The following is a 22,134-nucleotide window of genomic DNA, read 5'->3' as shown; positions in this document are numbered from 1 at the left end:
CCTCCATCAAAATGATGGATTTTTATTTTTATATTGAATTGGTGTTGAAGAAAATGAATGAAAGTTTTAGTGATTTGAGTTGTCTCATAATTACTTTGTATAAAAAAACCCAACAAAATTTGGAGTAGACGTCAACAAAGAAAATATAATATTTAAAACCTTGATAAGAGGAAATTTTTTATTTTTATATTGAATTGGTGTTGAAGAAGATAAATGAAAGTTTTAGTGATTTGAGTTGTCTTAGATTTATTTTATTTAAAAAAACCCAATATAATTTGGAATAGTCGTCAACAAAGAAAATATAGTATTTAAAACCTTGATAAGAGGAAATTGGGGGATGGTCCCCATACATCGCTATGAATTAGTTCTAATGATTTGTAATTATGTCCCACATGAGGTAAAAAGGCTATTTAGGACTCTTAGTAAGATTAAAAATATTGCAGAAACTTTGAGTGGATGTAATGTGTAGTTGCTAATGCTTGGAGATGACAGAGATGATGTCATGGTGTGGATGTCCTAATCTTCAGTGCCACAATTCGACGTATTGAGCTTTGAAAAGAGAGGAAATAAAAGCTTTTGGGAATTGCGTGGATGAGTGAATTGAGTAGAGATCGTTAGAACCAGGCCCCAGAGAAGCACCTATTGAGTGTGTGGATCATTAATTGAAATGTCGGAAGCATTAAATGAAACAACAATATTATTATCTTTGGTTAATTTGTTAATTGAAAGCAAATTATGGGAGAGAAGGGGAGTATGTTGTATATGCTGTATGTGAGATAATTTCAGCTTACGAATTGGGGTTGAAAGTTTGTTGTCATCCTTGTGCTCAATTGGAACAATTCCCATTGCTAGCCATCACTTATTCAACTATGTGGTAGATTTTGCGTTGTTGAAGATGGCTGATCTCTGAAGTGAAGTGTTCCGTTGCCTCAGAATCTAATATCCATTCCTTGGATGCAACTTGGAGGGCTTGTGGTTGAACCATAGTTGTCTATTCAAAATTATTCCTATGCCAAAAGATGGCAACAAAATGTCCCGTGTTATTACATATTTGATAGGTTATGTTGGATTGAGTCGATTGTCGACCTCCCCGAGATCCTCCTCTTGAGCTTCCTCTTTGAAGATAGGTTCCCTTTGCCCAAGAAGCTGCAAATGCCACTTGAGCTTCTGTAGATGAAGTGTTCATTATGTTTTCATTATTGATGTTGATCTCCTCACTGCATATGAGAGAATATAAGTCATCGAGGGATATGGGCTGAAGGTTAGTTCAGATGATAGTTTTAGGCCCCATTTGTGGTGCGTTTTGAAAATGCACCCAGGCGCGTTTGCGTAAACTGTATTCTAGCAACTTATACAAAAGTTGCATTTCTAAACCGCCGGAATCAACGTTTTCACATCATTCCTGACTAGGTGTTGTGACAGCTTCCTAACTGCGGTCTTGCTTTTAAAAAAAAATAAATTGTAATAGTCACCGCAGGTTTTTGAACAACTGATTATTTTTCAATAGCTTATTAATAAGGTGCAAGTGCCCCAAACAGATCCTTAAATGCATTGTAGGATTTAGGGAGACCGGTGAGAATATATAAAATTATATCGGCGTGATCCAGATTTGAACCAGTCGTAGTGATTTGATCCACCAATGTCTTGATCTCTATTAGGTATTAAGCCATTATGTGATCCCTCGTTGAGGCGTTATGTAACTCATTTTTCAATTGAATCACATAGTATCTATTGGTAGGTTATAGCCGGTTTTTCAATGTTGTCCAGATAGCTGTAGTGGTGGGTAGGTCGAGAATATGAGGTAGAACTGTAGGAGAAATGGCGGAGCACAATAATGTTGTCAGATTTTGATTAATTAAGTTCCACACCTGAAATTGATTTTCTATGGTTGCAAGACATGAATAATTCATGTCAAGAAAGCCAACAAAACCGTTTGCTATAAATTTCTTAAGAATCTGTGCATGCTAAACGTGGTAGTTCTCTACTATTAGCTGATTTTAGGTGAACTGCATGATATGAGAGAGTAAGAACTTTAGAGAAGGGGGGTTACTTGTAATGGGTATAGGTAGAGTCGACGATTGGGAATCAACAATGTTCAATTCATCCATTGTAGCAATAGAATTAATGGCTTTGAATTCGATGCTTACTTGCTTGTAGTGGGAGAGCCCTTTTCCAGGAAGAATAAGCTCTGATACCATAAAAAATTGGTATAGAAGGAATGCCTGTGCCATTTTTGTGGGAAGCATTGAATGTGGTTTTACAGAGAATCTCCTCCGCACCTTTACACATTAGACTTCATACATATACATAGGAGACAAGATGGAAAATGTGAACATTCTAGAAAAGCTATAGTTATTTATGTGATTCCGGTGACCTCAGGTGAGCTTAGTTGGGCGTGTTATCGTTAACGCTGAAATTATTGTCATATTGAATGATTATGATCGATTGCTTTCTGTGTTGATATAATGCATAGTTTTTAGTTTCTCATTGGTCTAATTTGATGGCCCTATATAATAAATTAACAATTTTTTACCCTCTAATCCTGTCGTTGATCCATGTGGACATATAAATGATAAAATATCGGTGTTGCAATCATAAACAAAATTATTCATCTATCACTACAGGTCGATCACATAGAATACCTTGCTACCATCACTTTATTTAGCAGGTGGATCACATAAAAATATTCCATGAGTGGTGTGCATAATTGCATCAATGTCTTGTCTTGTGATAAGCTACAAAATTTATTTTATTAATTTTTGAAACTTTTGGATTTTATGAGGGTTGTATCAAGTTTTGTCTGTGAATTCACGTCTCAAAGGAAAAGCTATAGGAAAGGAAGAAATAACCATAGAAGGGAAGAAGATGAAATCGATTGTATTATAATATAGGGTAAGAGTGCAATGAGAAAAATAATCCCCCTTTTTTACATTATCTCCTCTTTTATGAAGGAGTTTTTTTCTATAAAATAAACATATGTTATGTTTACACATTCAGATATCTCATAGGAGCTCAAGTGGCTAGATTTTTATCATTTATCACCCTAAGTATAGTATAAATTTTATATTCATAGCTGTCGTCGACACCATTTTGTGTTTGTAATTGTAAAACTTGGTCAATTGATCGTCATTTGATCTGCCAAGAGGTCTACGATCGGCTTCCCGAGGGAACCCTTACTAGAGACCTCCTTATACTTAGCAAAGGTTTATTTGATCAAGCAGAGGGCACATCACCATAATCTAATGGGTAGCTTTCCTACGAGAGGGTTGAAGAGTTTTGTGTACAGGCCGTTGATCTTCCATGCGAGTGACCCAGAATAAGTTGAGGTAGTCAATTTTGTATAGTCGTCGCCAGTTTACGTGTACAATGTTTCTTTGCAGGATTTATTTTTCTTCGGCGGGCCCATGATTTGACCTAATGAAGTTATCCTTGATGGCTTGATCTTTCAACCGTAAAATGTGGTCCTTTGATAACTTCTTTGTATGATTCATTGAATTTACTTGAGATTTGTGTAGTCAGATTTTCGATGTACACCAATCAACATTGATTAGCTGTCTACTTTCACTCAAAGTGCAATCAAATTTCTTATAAGAATTATTTAATACATGACAGATGTATCAAAAAGCACTTCACAAAATATTTTGGCATTTAATATTCTTATGAGCTTAACATAAAATTAAATCTTTAGCTATCATATAACATAATGCAAGTCTCTTTTAATTGAAAATTTGAGGGATCAACACTTGTCTTATTCTGATGTCAAACAATACTCATTGTGCCTGCAATTTATCTTTTGATTTATCAAAATTAAATAAATGATAACAATTAGTCTTTTTCCGATATTCATAACATTTAAATCATATAACTATACTTTTGATAAATAAGATTAAAATAAGCTCTACCTTTTTTGAATATCACGAAATTTAATAAGCGATAGTGATTTTTAATGATGAAAACAAATTCATATGTATTTACATCTCTGACACCTAAAGTTTGTTTTTTATAATTATACCACCCAAAACTATTATATCACATCACCATCATTTTAACTTAAAAAAATGAAACACACTTTTTCATAAATAGGCGAGATGGTTTGTACGTAAAAATTGAAGTGTAATATGTAAAAATATATGAATTGAGTGTTATATATGTAAATCTTCCTCCTCTTTACCATGTAAAACTTATTTTTTTATGTTATTTAATTTTAGGAAGATTTACATACATACCACTTAATTCCTATGTATTTACATATCCAGCACGTAAACTTCCTAGATATGAACGGCAGAAATACGTATCATATACATATAATGAACGAGGAGCAGATACAGAACTAATCTGGCCTCCATATGTAGATGAATTTAACACAGCTGGAAAATAAAAAAAATAAAATAAAAATTTAAATGCACATGTATATCTCTGACATATATGATATTCAGGGTAGGGCATTTACATAGATACCTCCCAATTCCTACAAATTCAGATATCTAACAATCAAATCTTTTATGTGATCACATCCGAACAAATTATCACTATTTTAACTTTTAGAAGGTGAAATGCATCTTTTTCAAGCATAAGGTAAAATGATACGTAAGTAAATATTGAAATTTAGGTGTTACATATGTAAATATAAAGGAATTGAGTGGTGGATGTGTAACTTTAATTTTATTTATCTGCTCTTGTGTCTGGACTGAAGAAATATTACATCAGTATTATATGCACGTAGGGTAACGTGCGTAGTCAATGAAATAACGCCACGATACCCTGCACGACACAGAAAAAAAACGGCGCAATAACACGGAAAATATTTCCCCCCATGTTATTTATGTGTTATTGTGTCCTGTAAATATTCCTGGTGTTATAATAACACAATAACACATGAATAACACATAAATAACACAATAACACAAGAATAACACGGGAGAGAATATTCTCCCGTGTTACTGCGCCGTTTTTTTCTCTATTAGGAATATTTCCCGTGTTATTCAAGTGTTATTGTGTGTTATTCATGTGTTATTGTGTTATGAGAATATTCTTGGTGTTATAATAACACAATAGGTGTTCAATAACACATGAATAATATGCAATAACACATGAATAACACACAATAACACATGAATAACACAGGGGGGAATATTCCCCGTGTTACTGCGCCGTTTTTTTTGCTCTGTCGCGCGAGATGTTGTGGCGTGATTTGATTGACCACGCACGTTATTTTTACGCGCGTAGTACTGATGTAATATTTTTTCCTGGACTATGGGCTTCGTCGGTTGCTGATGGCTTTATTTTTGCCACTGGCTTGCAGCTATGCAATTAATATTTTTTCTTTCATTTAATTAATTGATATCAGGCTGTCAATATCATGCAAATTGAAGGTCTATGCATAAAAAATTGATGTTCATGTATTTGACATATAAATACAGAAGTTTTGATTAATTTAGATGTCATGAATTTTTAAATTTTTTTTAATTTTTTTCATGTAAAAACCATAATTTCTAATTTTATATTTACGAGTCAATTGAATTTCTATACAATTTTAAGACATTAATCATTATAAATTTTGTAGCACTTAGTTACTTGATGATGACTTATCTTATTAAAGGACTCATTTTTGTGGCTAACATTTTTTATCTCATTAACTTGAACGAATCAAATGGACGATTTTATGAAAAAAAATAGTGTCTTGGATATGTAAATACATAAGATCTGTGCGGTATCTATGTAAATTTCGCAGAAGTTTAGTTTGTCCTGTATTAGTCTCGCCATGTATATAAGTCGAGAAGAACACCTGATGTTCGTGCACTCCCAGCCAAAGCTCGAACGCAGCAATGGAAAGCACTCCAATGAAGATCTCCTCTGATAAAGAAGCTAGGGTTACGCTCTTCGTCGTCCTCACTTGCATGGTTGCCGGCTCCGGCGGGCTCCTCTTCGGCTACGACCTTGGGATCTCTGGTAATATTACTTAATTTTCCACATCTCCATAAAGCTCTATCTTTTCCCTTCTTATTTAATTAGCTCAATTAATAAACTGAAAAAGATACAAATTTGGCTCGTTCAGGTGGAGTGACATCCATGGATTCTTTTCTGAGCAAATTCTTCCCCGAAGTTGTTGCAAATATGAAGAAAGAAGGGCATGTGAGCAACTACTGCAAGTTTGACAGCCAGTTGCTGATGGCTTTCACGTCGTCGCTTTACATTGCTGGCTTCGTCGCCTCTCTGTTGGCTTCGCAGGTGACTAACAGATTTGGTCGGAGGTCCTCCATGCTTTTCGGAGCTGTGCTGTTTATCTGTGGAGCAGGACTCAGTGGCGCTGGGTTCAATCTCTTGACAGTCACCCTTGGCCGGATTCTTTTTGGGGCTAGCATCGGCTTTACTAACCAGGTATGGCATGGCTGATAACAGGATATCAGATATCCCTCTCCATCAAATTAACCAGTTGTGAAAAATGACACCTAAAAACTAACTCCAGCGTAAAAATCTTGTCTTTTCAGTCCATCCCCTTGTACATCTCGGAGATGTCGCCGCCGAAATACAGGGGAGCCATGAACGGCTTCTTCGAAATCAGCCTCAGCATCGGACTTCTAGCCGCAAATATTGTAAACTACGGCACGCAAAAGATCAGAGCCGGGTGGGGATGGAGACTCTCCCTCGCACTAGCCGCCCTTCCTGCCTCTTTCCTCCTCATCGGCCTTCTCTTCCTCCCTGAAACCCCAAGCTGCATAATCTATCGCAACGGAGATTCACAAGAAGCGTCCCGTATTCTACAAAAGATCCGCGGCACCTCCGACGTCCAAAACGAACTGAAGAGCGTAATCTCCGCAGCCGCCGACGCCTCACAAGCGGCATCGGATCATCTCCTGCACAGACTCGCTCGACGACAATATCGCCCTTATGTAGTCATGGCTGTCGCCCTACCTGCTTTCCGCCAGTTCACCGGAATAAATTTCATAACTTTCTACGCACCGGTGATGTTCCGGATCATCGGATTCAAAGAAAGCGCGTCACTTTTGGCAGCATTGGTGACAAGGCTTACAGCGACGGTCTGCATTGTGTTGGCCATGGGGTCGGTGGATAAGCTCGGGCGCAGGAAATTCTTCTTCGTCGGCGGTTCGTCCATAATTGTTGCGTTGATGATGGTGGGAGGAGTAATGGCAATGAAATTGGGGGATCATGGGACAATGAGAGATGCCTATGCCTACCTGGTATTGTGCTTTCTGTGCATCTATGTGGCAGGTTTTTCCTGGTCGTGGGGTCTGTTGCCATGGCTTGTGGCGAGTGAGATCTTTCCTTTGGAGATCCGATCGGCGGGGCAGAGTGTTTTTGTTGCTTCGGATTTCTTATTCGGCGCTGTGATTGCGCAGAGCATGCTTTACATTCTCTGCTATTTGAAATTCGGTGTTTTTTTCTTGTTTGGAGGACTGGTGGTGCTGATGAGCTTGTTTGTGTATTGGTTGTTGCCGGAGACGAAGGAGTTGCCGTTGGAGCAAATGGGCAGGGTGTGGGAGGAGCACTGGTTTTGGAAGAGGTTTGTGGAGTCGGATGAGGAGAGGAAATGAAGAGAACGTGCGGATATCTTAGGAGGGCCTGATTGGCAATTTCTAGGATTTAACCGAGTCGGACATTGGACTTTCCATTCCTCCTCCAAAGGTTTTAGAGATTTGGTTTCAATGTTCCGATTGAAAAAAAAGAAATAAACCAATTATTCAGTCAGATATGTGCACATTTATTTAGATTTCAAATCAATTTCCATGATTTATTCATCTCACAAATAAATTATAATTGATGCGTGCTAGAAAATTTAAGGCGGTAGAGTTGCTTATTATCGTCCTAACGTTGCACGAGATTTCAACTCACTCAGGTAAAAGAATGTTGCAAACTATATATACCAGTTGTTGTGGTATATATATAGAAATAAAATAGAAAAACGATCTTTGACGAAACGAAAAAATAGAACAAGAAAATTCACACTATAAAACAATAACACCAAAGCTGAACACACAAATTTACATGATTCGGCAAATTGCCTACGTCGATGGAGTTGCATAGGATTTTACTACATGAAAAATTTACACCAGTCAATCACATCGACTTACAAGAGTAATCTCTCACTCTCACTTCGTTACAATCTCTTCTTCTCTCTCTACACCGAGATACACCGAAGAAACTTTACACCGAGATACACCGAAGAAAATAAACTTACAAAAGAAATAAACTCAATTTCTCTTATATCATAAAGAAGAAGCCAAGGGAGAACAATCTTTTTCTTCTTTCTTCTTCCTTCTCCCGCAAGGAAATACTTCTTGCACTTTACTTCCTTTATCCCGAGGAAATTGAAGAATAACACAAAGGGCGTGGCGTCCAAAACTCAAGAAGAACCGTGCTCTTCTGTTTGCAACTTAAAGGAAGTGGGAGACGGTGTCATTTTGCGAATATCGCAACCTTTCGCGATAGTGGAGTGGGAACAAGTATCACGATAGCAGGGGATCACGACGTTTCGCGATTGGGAGCGGAAGCGGAGTTAGGGTCGCGACGCGAGCATTAGCGGGAAATCGGGAGGCAAATCGGGCTCCAAATCTAACAAAGAAAAAACCAATAGTGGCACTATAAGTTTTTATGTGGAAAACCCGTAAGGAAAAAAATCACTAGGTCTGACCTAGTTGTAAGAATTCACTATAAGTTGGTGATTGCAGAAACCCCTTATCCCACTGGCGAGAAATAGTTACAAAGTTTTTCAAATTATAATGTCAACGTATGAATAAACTTGTCGTAAGAAGTGGATAACAATCAATGACGATTGGTTGAGGCCAAAAAGTAGTGGTCGATAGCGGTCAGCGGTGGTTAATTTTGTTCGGTGATGATCGATGATGGTTAGTGGTAGTAAACGGCGATCGATGACGATCCACAGTGGTAAGAATAACGTTGGACTTCAAGTTCTTCTCAAAGCTTTAAGTTTTTTTCCTAAGTCTTAAGATCTCCTCCCTCTCATGAGAGGGACAAGACTCTATTTATAGTGTTCTGGGTGCAATTAATGCAAAAATATGAATCATTTTGATCGGAATGCCCGTAGAGCTTCCTTCCATTAGACAACATTTGATGGACATTTGAGTGTCTTAATAATGTCAAAATTGAGCAATCTTGAGTTCGCTGGATTCATCTTGTTGAGACACTCGATTCAATTATAGACTTACTAGATTCAACATTCGTTTGACCTTCTAAATATGTTTGGAAAACTTTCAATAGCGGTTTAATGACTCGATTTTAGATTGATTTGACTCCGATTGGACTAATTTTGATGTCATTGGGTCCGTCTCATCGAGTCAGTTACTTTGACTATAAGTTTGCTTAAATTGAAGCTCTGGATGCCTCTTAATTGAAATATGAATGATTCTTGCTCCAATGATTGCCTTGAGGTTCTTGTCATGCTTTGAGATTCATGCAAGATGATGAAAATATGTTAGTGGCGTACCAATAATATTTACACCACCTAACACCCATTAAATAGTCGTTGGACAATCTCACGCTTCCCTTTTTACGGATGCAACTCACGAGTAACTTCAAGGTTCAAGATCTGTTTGACGAGACAGTAGTTTCTTAAAAATATTGATGCATGCTAGAAAATTTACGGCGGTAAAATAATGAATTATCATCTTAGCGTTATATGAGAATTCAATACACACTAAGATGAAAAATATAACCAATTGAGACATCAGAAACTTTTACGTGAAAAACTCAGAATGAAAAAAAAATCACAGGTCCTAACCCAGTTAAAGAGATCAACTATAAGTTGATGATTAAAGAAACCCCTTGTCCTACAGGCTTGAAAGGGCTATAAAATCTTTTGAATTACAATGTTGATGTGCGAATGAATTTGTTGCAAGTAACAGTGGCGACAATAATGATCGGCGGTGGTCAACAAGTGGTGGTTGACAACAGTCGGCGGTGGTCGACGATGGCAGAAGTGTTGTTGTACTTCAACACATTCTAAAAATTTCAAGCTCTTTGTTTCCTCACATAAGAGGGGTGGAACTCTATTTATAGAATTATGGGTGTAATTAATACAAGATTATGAACCACTTAGATCAGACAGTTTAGAAAGATTCCCTAGATCGGATGATGTTTGATGTACATTTGAAAGGTTTAGTGGTGTGGGATTTGAGCGATTTTTGGCTCGTTAACTCGCAAGATTCGACATCCATTTGACCTTTCAAATATATTCAGAAAGCTTCCAAAGTGGTTTAAAGACTTGATCTGAGCTTGGTTTGAATTGGATCTCATCAATTTTGGCATCATAAGTCCATCTCGTCGAGCTGATCAATTTGACTGTAAATTTGCTGAAATTAGACTTCTGGATGACTTTATAGAAGTTTGAATGTATGTTACTAAAAAAGGTACATTGTGATGTGATATGAAAGAAATTAGTTGAAGATGTATCAAATACGATTGTACATCCGTCTAGGAAACTTCTTTGAAAGCTGCCACAAGAATTTTAAATATATATTTATAATTCAGCTTTTTAAACTTTTGCCCACGGCCGAAACCGCTTGAGGCTTCATCGCCACCTCCGATGTTTTGTTTGAGAGTTTCGCCGGCACTTGAACCCAAAGAGATCTGTCCAATTTAGCAGGGGTGTTAATTTGACTTCTGTTTGAGTATTTTAGATATCGTACATGTTAATATTGGAGTTTAGATGTGAGATGCATATTATTAATAATGTTGATTGCTATATATATACACATACATACATATATAAATCCAACAAAAATAAAGTGGGGGTTGTCATCATCTTTTGAATTATAATATATTACATTTTAATTAAAACCAAACATAAAAAAACAATCTCATGTATTTTGCATCTAAGCAAGACCAATAAATTTCATATAAATTATAAATCAATTACACTGCAAGTTATTTTTCGGTTAAATAAATAACTTTTAATAAATTCGAATTTAGTAAATGTTGAAGTGATTAAATCTCATAAACTTTTTGAATTGACATATATTAAATATAATTTGATTAAATTCTGTGAAACTATTCAATTACTTCTATCAGAATTTAAATTTACAATTTAATTTTATTTATTGTAATTTTTTAATTATATTATACGTTACTTAAGTTTTAAACTAATTTCTCTTTTATTTTAAATTTATATAATTTAATTATAAATACTATAATATAATATTTTAATGAAATATTAATTAATAAATATCTTTTGTTAGATTAAATTAAATCTTCCAAAATCATCATATAATAAATAATAAAAGTAATTAAAAAATAAATATTTTAACTTTTAGATCACAAATAAATTTAGTTTAATTAACCTAATGATTTTAATTTAACTAACCTAATCCATTGATGTTCCTTTGTATTTCTTACATACAGTGTAATCCAATAAATCTTTAATATTTTAAAAATTGCGCTCGTTAAAATGTGATTAAATTCTCATACAATTTTTTATAATTTTTAAGTTAGTTTCATAAATTTCTTTTTGAATAGGATTAAAGTTTGAAACAGACATCTTGAGTTTATTTTGTATTTAATTTCCAAACAATACTGCTCTACATTCAAGCCTAATTAATCAGTTTCATAGCTACATAACAAAATTAGCAATAAAATAAATGCACAAAAAGAGACCCTTTATACTGCATAATATTTAATTTCGCATTACACGCGGACGACAGTGTGGATCACACCACGCTGTCAACCGTATGACAATGCGATTCATAGTGTCGTCCGCACATCTGATTAATTGGATGTAATTTTATCTCCATACCTGAAGTGTAAGAGAGACACTCAGTAATTTTTCTTAAATCAATAAAAACCAAACCCTTTCAAAAGAAAAAAAAAAGTCCACAATATGCAGAAATATGTTATACTAATCAGTAAGGGTTTGTTGACTTCCACCATTATTAGCGAGATGGAATGAAGTTTGTCAGCCTAAGCTCTTGTGTACAAACAAATGAAGATCCTTTGAAATGTTTAATATTATAGATAAATAGGCTTTACATTGTCCGGAAGAAAGCTCTTCGAACATGTCGGGCACTTAGGATGACGGCGACTGCCACGACGACTGCCACGACCACGACGACTTCCAATAATCCTCTGAATACACTGTCTACAGAATAAATGATAGCATTTTGCAATGACAACCTGAGCCAAGTAATAGGAAGATTGGGTTAAAGTGGTTATTTGGTTGGAAAGATCATGTCAGAGGAAATTAAAACTTGCAACAAGTTAGCAATGAAGTTTATAGGTTAGAATAAGATTATATGAGATCCATGTATCGATAACATATCTTTCATGGAACTTATTTGAAAATAAAATAAAAAGTTACTATAAGAAGCATCCAAAAGTCGAGTTGCATTACAAGCAACGCGATAGCAACAATATGGCATGATAATGCTGACGAATATATTAAATGCCTTAAAATAAAACAACAGGAAAGAGAGTAGGCAGGAGAAAGAATTGGTCATATTCTGTGTCTTTAGATGAGATTTTCTTCCCCTACAAGAGACCTCAAGCATAAGTATAAGAGCGTAAATCAAGCGTGAAGACTTGAGAGACAAATCTAGATTGAGTTAAATGTCATAACACGGGCCTGGAAGGCGGTGCACCACGGCAACACAAAACATGGTGAAATAAAATACACATTTTTTGTATTTTCAAAGAAAGACTTGCATGCAAATAAAAGAAAAAAAATGTAAATTTTATTAATACTAAAAAGTTCAATGATACAACTGCATGAAAATTAAGAACTAGCCGAATCAAAATAAAAATAATATAAACATGAAACAACCACCCATACTCAACAAAGACAAATACAACAACTAAAACAAATACTAACAAAAAATCAAAATTGGGAAATTAAAACTGAAAAGCTTGTTCCCGTGCAGACGGTTCAATTGGTGGCTAAATAAAACCTGCTATGTAAAAATATCAAGAATGAGTTTGACAAACTCAGTAAATAACAACTATCTATTAAAACTTAAATGACAAGAGAAATAAGACATGCATTATGGACAACAAGTAAGGAAGAATCACTATGTGTATATGTAACATTGTAAGACCAATAAGAAGGGTAAATATCAAATATGCATATCATATAAAAGATGCAATTATTCTCAATCAAATTTCTTATCATTTCACTTTCATTTATATTTATATATACAGTCGATTTTAATATACCCTAAAACTCAGAATGTCAAATACCAACCCAAGGTAACCCGATGGTCCCCAAATTCATAACTTAGTTCTGAAATATTTGTGAGTACTTTGCGATCATCTCTTCTTCAATCTCCCAAGTTGCTTCCCATTCTGACTGGTTCTCTAAAGCACTCTGACAAAAGAAGGTGAAGCTGTCGAACTTCACGCTCCAAGATGCGATCTGGTACTTCTTCATAACTCAAATCGTCTCAAATCATCAATGGCTCGTACCAAAGAATATGAGAATCATCAGTAGAAAGAAATGAAAGACAATGTGTACTCCCACAAGGCTTCTAGGAAGAGCCAAATGGTATGAAATTTTACTGACTTTGTCGATCATCTCGAAAGGACCACTGAAACGAGGCTAAAGCTTTCAAGGCTGGCCAAATCGTGCAACTCCTCACATGGAAAAACTTTCAGAAAAACATGATCTCCAACTTTGAATTCAATCTCCCTATGCTTTGGGTTGAAGTACTTCTAACAATCCTGGGCCGCACGTAATCAATCTCAAATCTGACAAACTTTCTCAATAGCTTGATTCACTAGTTGTGGTCCAAGTTTTCGTCTCTCACCAACCTCGAACCAACACAAAAGAGATCAACACTTTCATGCCGATACTAGCTTGAAAGCTATTGTTATAAGTAAATTCTACCAAAAAAATATAATATTCCCAATTACTTCTGAAATAAAAAATGCAGTCTCTCAGCAAGATTTCTAAGATCTGAATGTTGCGCTCCGATTGTCCATCTGTTCGAGGATGAAAAACAGTACTGAAGTCTAATCTCATGCACATTGCCTCTTGCACTTATTTCTATAGCCCGAAAGTAAACCTTTCATCTTGATATGATACAATGATGGTTGGAATTCTATGCAATCAAAGGATGTTGTCAATATAGAACTTGGCTAATTTATCCACTAAATAGGCTTTGCATGATTGGTAGAAAATGAGCCAACATAGTTTATCGACCACAACCCAAATAGCATAATGTTCTTAATTCAATATGGGTAATCCAATCACAAAGTCCATAAAAATCTCTTCCCATTTCCACTCTAGAATAGGAAGCAGTGCAACGGACAACAGACCACCAGGTCTCTGATGTTCCGTCTTAACCATCTGACAAACCAAACGCTTAGCTACAAACTCAGCTAGAGCATCTTTTATACCTGACCACCAAAATAACTTCTTAAGATCTTGATACATATTAGTACTTCCCAGATGAGAATAATAGAGAGTAGAATGCGCCTCACAGAGTATCTCCTGTAAAAATCCTTCTTGTTTTGGAACACACAACCGATCCTGAAATCTCAAATTGTCATCTCCATCGATATTAAACTCCGATTTCGATCCATTCTTTGTTTGCTCTCAAAGTTTTAGTAAGTTTGTATCCATCATCTGAGCTACACGAACACGGTCCACAAGTGTAGATTGAACTGACATTTGATATATGCTAGAAGTAGTTCTTGTCGGTATTATCTCGAGTTGAAGTCGCTCCATCTCTTGTGCTAACTCTTGCTCCTGAGTGACTATCCAAGCTGCATACGTAGAAAAATTTCTATTTAAAGCATTTGCGACCATGTCCGCCTTACTAGGGTGATACTGAATCTCCAAGTCATAGTCCTTCATCAACTTGAGCCATATTCTTTGTCTCAAGTTCAACTTCTTTTGGGTGAAAATATGCTTCAAGCTCTTATGATCGGTGAACTTCACAATGAACTCCATAAAGATAGTGCCTCCAAATCTTTAGTGCAAAAATAACCGCGGCTATCTCCAAGTCGTGGGTAGGATAATTTCTTTCATGCATCCTGAGTTGTCTTGAGGCATAAGCTACAACCATGCCATGCTGCATTATAACGCACACCAATCCTTGATGTGTAGATTTGAAATCCATCCGTGCCAGAGAAAATGGTGAGAATTGAGGCTGTTACCAAGTAATTCTTGAATTTCTAGAAACTCTGATCACAAGCGTTGGACAACTCAAACTTAACAACCTTCTGAGTCAACCTTGACAAAGATGCAACAATAAGAGAGAAACCTTCAACAAATTTCTGATAGTATCCAACTAATCCAAGAAAACTACGAATGTCGATGGCAATACTCAGTCTCGATCAATCCATTATTGCTATAATCTTTAGCAGGACCCACAGAAATTTCAGCTCCACTAACAATGTGTCTAAAAAATGTCACTTGTCAAAGCCAAAATTCACACTTAGAGAAGTTGACAAAAAAATTATTCTTTTGAAGAGTATTCAATGCTACTCCGAGATGTTGGGCATGCTCCTCTTCATTCTTTGAGTAGACCAAAATATCATCGATGAAGACAATAACGAATCAATCCAAGTAGGGCTTAAAAATCTCTGTTATCAAGTCCATAACGACAACATGAGGCATTAGTTGAACCAAAAGGCATAATAAGAAATTTATGGTGCCCATATCGAGATCGAAAGGACTCTTTGAAACGTCTCATCCTTGATCCTCAATTGATAGTAGCCCGATCAGAGATCGATCTTGGAAAACACAGAAGAACCTTGTAGTTGATCGAACAATCGTCAATACGAGGCATTGGGTACTTGCTCTTTACGGTCACCTTATTCAACTCTTTGTAATCAATGCACAACTGCATGCTTCCATCTTTCTTCTTCACAAATAGAATTGGCGCCCTCCTAGGTGAAACACTGGGCCGAACGAATCCTTTATCAAGCAATTCTTGCAACTTGATGTTGAGCTCTTGGAGTTATACAGTGGCCATCTGATATAGTGCTTTAGAAATTGGAGTGGTCCCCGGAAGTAAGCCTATGGTAAACCCGATCTCACGATATTGTGTTATGCCAAACAAATCTTCAGGAAATACATTGAAGAATTATCAAACTACTGGGTGCTATCTAAGGTAATACTAAATTTCTCAGAATCTATCACATGAGCTAAATAACCAACCTACCCATGGGATATCAACTTATAAGCCTTATTTGTCGAAATTAAACAAGAAATAACTCCTCTACTACTCTTGAAGAACTAAGTCAGGTATGCAAAAATTCACCCGTTTGCATGATATGTGGATAGCAAATCCATACCCAAGATTACATCAAATTCAACTAGTGATAATACTATGAGAGTAGCGGGCATACAAATGTCATTTATGATAATGTTACAATCAATAGCACACTGAGTAACGCTCACAAGTGAGCCTGATGACAGAGTGATTGAAAGAGTTAATTGTAATGGAAAAATCAATGCACTAGATGCAAATTTATTTGATATAAATGAATGAGTTGTCCCAAATTCAAATAATCTTTATCATATCAGGAGCTTCACGAGCTTCTTCCTGCGCCATAATGAATGTTCGCAATGGAATCACCTGTTTGGGCCGCTCTGGAGCTTGAGCTAGCTGAGGCTGATACTGCACAATCAAGGCGTTGTGAAAAAAAAACGAGCGCTAATGAGGAGATCGGTCGTAGCCGTAGCTCTGCTCTTATAGAGCGCTGATGCTCATCAAAGTGGGAAAGCGGCAAACAGAGGCAACAAGGAGATAAGGAAAGATTCGCTAAATCCAATTTTGGGAAATTAGCGACCATGAAGGAAGGATCACGAGCAGTGGAGAAAAGAAAGAAAAGAAAATTGCGTACAAGGAAACACGTAAGAAAACTTTTTGGATCTTAAACTAAACCGGTCAAATTTCAATAATTTGAATTATTTTATGAACTCCAAGTCCTGGACGCGAAAATTGGAGATTTGCATAACGTAGTGGATAACCAACGTAAGGAATCCATCAAAGTTCTAATTCACTACAGCGATTTTTTATTGCCATTTCTTCTTCTTCAAGAGTTCTAAGCAGAAAACCTCAACTGAAAGCTCACCATCAATCCATCAACCCTACCTTCTTTATTCCAATAAGAAGAGGAAGAATAGAACTCGTTCAACCCTCCAAAATAAACCATGATAGCTAAACAACTTATAAAAAGAACTAATAACAAGTATGACAATGCAGAAGACAAATGACAGTAGAATGGAAGTGAATTCAGCGAACTCTGTTAATAAGAAGGCACTGGCCCGACCTCTATACAATAAACAACGGTTCAAAGCTCGCCATCTAAAAATGAATCTCCTACAAAATTTAACCATTCAGGTGGCAGCTCAAGTTGCAAAAAGCGCTCGAGGTGGTACTGCCTCGATGATATATGTATAAGATGCATAAAAAGTGAGTGTTCGAACTATTAGCGATAGCACACGATGAAACTTACGTCATTCTGACGTTCATCGCAAACACGACATCTCAGGATACTCCTACATTCACTAATCTCTTTTTGAAGCTTTTCCAACACAACTGAGCCTTCATCAGCCTGTGTCTTACGCAATGTAAATTCAATTCTCAATGCTTTTAATCCTTCATGTATCCTCTTTTTGTTGAACCTAATCAAGGTAACGTGAATTCAATGAAATCCCGGCATACTTCATCAACCATAAAAGAGCAGAATACATTTTACCTCTCCCTTCCTAATTCAATTAGAAGCTCGGTCACCTCTAATTCCAATCCACTTTTCTTTGCCTGCATTTGTATTTCATTCAGAGAATGCCTCAACTCCAGAGATTCAGTGCACGCATCAGATAGTCTTGTTTGTAAATTGTCCAAGGCAACAGAACTTTGCTGCCTCTCATCAGCTTGTTTATCAACCTGATTTGAAAAGACTTTCAACTACAGAAAATTAAAAGGTCAGAACTCCCCCTCAAACTTCTGCAGATTAAATTTTCAATTTATTTCCAGGAAATTACCTCCTCTTCAAGCCTTAAAGTTAGCCGATAAAAGACATTCGTCATAGATTCTGCCACTTTAACCTTTCTACTCCAGCTTTTTATTTCCATACCAAGATCAAAATACTGCTGTCCAGCTTTGAGATTCTCTTTTCCAAGCTGGACCAGGAAAGTAAGGAGTTCACATGAACAAAGAATACCAAGCATGGTCCATAATTTGAAATTGCTGAAAATCTGAATAGAAACATGATTCTAAACACATCAAATGGGCAAATGCATTAACATATAGAAGTCACAAAATAATGAATCATAGAAAATTAATGGTGGTTCCTAATCAACACACAATACTCAAAAACCAAAACAAAGAAATCAAATCAATATAAAAAATAATTTACTAACACAACAAATCCCAATACCTACTTTCACAACAAAAACACTCATAGACGTAATCATATAAATCCATATAATTGACCACCACCGACTTTCACTAAAATCATTGCGTCTTGAGGATCATGGGAACATTACGATTCAGCACCATTGTGAAAGCTAGCCGCTGAACGGGTAATGACTAATGAGGAACCACAAACCTCCAGACAACAAAAGGAACATTTTTTTGTGTAAAAGTTACAAATTGAAACTTCTTCCAAGAAATTCATTTCTATATGAACGCCTGCAATTCCTCATGGTGGCGGTATTGATGTGTCAGGATCACATAAATGTCGAGTTCATGGCCACAACAAACTAACATGGCAAAGTTGCAAATAAGAAGTGCATGCTCAAGCAAATGTTGTAGATGTGCTAAGGAACCACTACTCTCCAAGAATGAATCTTCATGGAGAAGTATGACAAAAGGAAGTAAAAACAAAGTACCATCATCTAGAAGTTCCAGTATCAGAAATCAATGGCATTAAACTCTTGCTGGGGAAATGAGCTAGCCTGATTCTTCCACCTTGCACCAGATTATATATTGAATAAGAAGAAGAGATTCTATAGCCTGATAAGAATAGGTATCCGTAGTTCAGTATGAAAAATTTTTAACTGTAAAATACGATGCTACTTCCATTTCCACATAACCTGAACACTAGCCCAAAGTGAAATAATCTTATAGTTTAAAAAGAGCCTCTTCGCCCCCGATATGGTAAAATAACTAGTTGCAAAATGTCCCAATAAACTTTAAACCTTATAACATTTCCGAAGGACTAAACAAAATAATAGATACATGACATAAGTGATTGTTGACCCAATATAAACATATAAAAAAAGCAGATGTCTACACCTTCCTCTTATTCCTCATTTCTGCTCCAATTTTCCATGCCTTGCCCATTTGGTCTCAGTCACCATGACCGCATGGCTACAATGTCTTGCTTGCACTCAACCTCTACTCTATAAGAAAAACTAGCTAGCCTGCTTATTCTCTCTTTCTCCCTATTCTCATGCAACCAATGGGCCCATCTCCCTCTCATTCATCCTTCCATACTTTGACTCCTACCCCAGATCCCTCGTTATCTGCCTTCCACTCCTTACCCAAACCCTCATGAATAAAGGAGCAAGAAAGTTACGGCGGAAATACACTGAAGAAGGTGATAAATCCAGTGGCTTGTGAAGGAGAAGAAGAAGCTGTTAGAGAGCTCAATGGCAGGAGGCTTTGACAAACATATCAGCATATGAAGCCGAGAAAAAACTCAGTGAAGAAGACTCAATACAATGGTAGGTGAATAAAAATAAGCACTTGTGAAATGTGGGACTCAAGTTAAATCCTACTCAGATTTTGTTACCAAGCAACCCCTTACTCTCCCTTTCTCTCACCACCTCTCACCCCTCATTCTCCCTCTTTTTCTTTGTTCCTTTTGCAATGACTCACTCTCTCTCTCATTCCAATGCTCTATCTCTAAATCTCACCCAACTCTCGCTCTAATTGCTTAGGCCACCTCGCTCTCACTACTTCAGCTCTCTCCCTTGCCCAATTCTTCCTCAATCTCTCTTTCTCCCACTCTCTCTAAATCTAGCTCTCTTTCTCTGTTCATTATATATATAATAAAAAAAATAGGAAAAAAGAAACAAAAAAGAGCCAATAAAAATAAAAGGAAAAAAGAAATGATTAAAAAAGATAAAAAACAGAAAAGATATTCAAAAAGAAAGAAGAGGGTCATCTACTGTCATATCACATTGCCCACATCGTTGATTTTACTTTGTGATGGAATAAAGCACAAGCTTTAAAACACCTATAATCTTAATAGAGATACTTCTAGCATGATGAGTGGTATGGTTTAAAATTGTGCAATACAATGCTCGCCTTCAGGCTCGACTCTTAACATTTTTTTGAAAAATTATCAATGAGGCTTACGCCTCATTAGGAACAACACGAGGCTTATGCATTACATAATGTTCAGGCCAGCCTCAACAAGCGCCTTACTACAGTTCTAATGAAGACCCAATTAGGCCTGGGGTTTTCTTCAAAAAAAATAAATAAATAAAACAGCCCAAAAAGCTTTTCTTACTTAGCCATATAATAAACAACAGGGGATGTAATTGTTATTACCATCAACATAGTCATCGTTTTAAAATCTTATAAATATTCTTATTAATTAATATAGATTAGATAAAATAAAGATAAAGATTTAAGATGAGGAGAAATGAGGGAGCATGTATATATCTAAGGATGAAATCAGGAAGTAAATCATAATGCTGAATATTTTAACGAAGATTTGTTAAGTGATAGAAGTGCTAAATATTTTTAAATTCAGAAATTATAACCTTGGTGACTTGTTATAATACAAGAGATTAATTGTATTGAATTTATTTTAACATGCAATATTATGATGTCTTACTTTGATATTTGCATAACTCTTCCTATTTTATGATTTGATATTTTATTGTTAATAAGTTACAATGTAAGCTATTCATAGGTTAGGACGTTAATATGTTACTTTTTATTACATGTTTTGAACTTAACATAACACTCCTTATTTTGGGTAATTTGTTAATTTTTAGGCTTACACATAAAAATGTCTCGAACCATACACTTGCCACACATTCAAAAAAATGTCTCAATATCCAATTAAATAATTATAAACTTCAATGTGGAATTGTTATGAATTTTTCTTAATGACCCAACCCGCAATTACTTGTATTTTTAATATTCAAAATATTGCAAAAAACTTGATCCAAATTATATTCAGCGGCTAGTGTGAATAAATGTACTTATATGAAAATATATAATAAAACTTCACACTAGAGGTACTACGCAAGTATAAGTATCGTTTCAAATAATAAAAGATTTTCCTTAGAAACCTCAGTATCGATCCCATGAGGATAGTTGAAGTATTTAAATTGGATACCTAAACTCGAATGCAAATTCTATTTAGATTGCAGATTTAAATGAAAATGAATTGATAACAATGGTTAATAATAAATTAAAACAGATTAAAACAACTATAATTAATAGTTTAACAAAAGTAATTCTAATGAATTTGAATAATATGTAAAAATTTTTCCTCCTGCAATGAGATATTAATCTATGTAGGATTTAAATGAGTAAAAATATGATGATGTATCGTGAAAAATAGAAACATTCTTATTCTTTACCCTCTCCCAGTACTAGCAAATAACATTGGCTAATTTAGAGTTTTTCACCAGCTTGTGTTGTACTGATGACTAGATTCTGACCTCTCATCATCAGATTACCCACTGTGCTCTCTCTATAGGACCTACCATAGACCCTTACGATCCAAACTCTAAATCAAATTTGAAATAGAATCTAGTCTGACACCCTAAAAATATCAATTCTATGCCCATGAAAACTTATCTTCCTATCTATTTGCATTCCCCTTAGGTGATCATGACTCTGCCAAGAATGAAGTGTGACACTCACTAGTTGGGTGAAATCATAGCCCTCCCGGGTTTTTATGTTTCTCAACGAATTTTAACCTTATAAGTGGCCAATTTGTAAAGTCAATGAAGAATCAAAGAAACTGTCATCACAATATTTAGTAAAAAGAAATATTTAAATCATTCTCATCCCACAAGATTAATTCCCAAGAGCAAAGAAAAAAAACTACTCAGAATTCATGAAGAATAAAACAAAAACACCAAATTTGTATTGAAATCCAACTCTTAGAAATAAAAACTTAAACACAAATACAAAGTACCTTATGTCTTCTCCCCAACACAAATTCTGGAGTCTCCTTGAAGAA

The 22,134-nt window shown here is 35.7% G+C and overlaps 2 protein-coding genes across 2 annotated transcripts in view; one reads left to right on the top strand and one right to left on the bottom strand.

Moving 5' to 3' along the window:
* The first annotated feature begins 5,687 nt into the window (after positions 1-5,687).
* LOC110031083 (hexose carrier protein HEX6-like) lies at positions 5,688-7,698 on the top strand. The gene is made up of 3 exons (XM_020734123.1): positions 5,688-5,949; positions 6,056-6,378; positions 6,489-7,698. Exons 1-3 carry the CDS (start codon positions 5,826-5,828, stop codon positions 7,551-7,553), a joined length of 1,512 nt encoding a protein of 503 aa, XP_020589782.1. The 5' UTR covers positions 5,688-5,825; the 3' UTR covers positions 7,554-7,698.
* Positions 7,699-11,623: 3,925 nt separating this feature from the next.
* Positions 11,624-22,134, bottom strand: part of LOC110031085 (E3 ubiquitin-protein ligase BRE1-like 1) — a 34,496-nt gene continuing 23,985 nt past the window's right edge. Inside the window, exons 6-9 of the mRNA XM_020734126.1 lie at positions 17,963-18,100; positions 17,677-17,885; positions 17,434-17,602; positions 11,624-12,144 (exon numbers count right to left, since the gene is read on the bottom strand). Of these exons, the coding sequence (XP_020589785.1) occupies positions 11,980-12,144; positions 17,434-17,602; positions 17,677-17,885; positions 17,963-18,100 (681 nt within the window). The 3' untranslated portion in view covers positions 11,624-11,979. The remainder of the gene's footprint in view (positions 12,145-17,433; positions 17,603-17,676; positions 17,886-17,962; positions 18,101-22,134) is intronic.

The sequence above is a fragment of the Phalaenopsis equestris genome, unplaced genomic scaffold (genome assembly GCF_001263595.1).
Source record: "Phalaenopsis equestris unplaced genomic scaffold, ASM126359v1 Scaffold000765, whole genome shotgun sequence".
NCBI lineage: Eukaryota > Viridiplantae > Streptophyta > Magnoliopsida > Asparagales > Orchidaceae > Phalaenopsis > Phalaenopsis equestris.
Note: the sequence above shows the minus strand (reverse complement) of the source record. Positions and strands in the feature narration are given on the sequence as shown.

What these genes read in the sequence shown, in the direction of transcription:
- LOC110031083 (XM_020734123.1), top strand. Translation starts at nt 5,826, where the DNA reads ATGGAAAGCACTCCAATGAAGATCTCCTCTGATAAAGAAGCTAGGGTT. An exon ending in CTACGACCTTGGGATCTCTG is followed by an intron (nt 5,950 to 6,055) that starts GTAATATTACTT and finishes TGGCTCGTTCAG; the next exon opens with GTGGAGTGACATCCATGGAT. An exon ending in GCATCGGCTTTACTAACCAG is followed by an intron (nt 6,379 to 6,488) that starts GTATGGCATGGC and finishes TTGTCTTTTCAG; the next exon opens with TCCATCCCCTTGTACATCTC.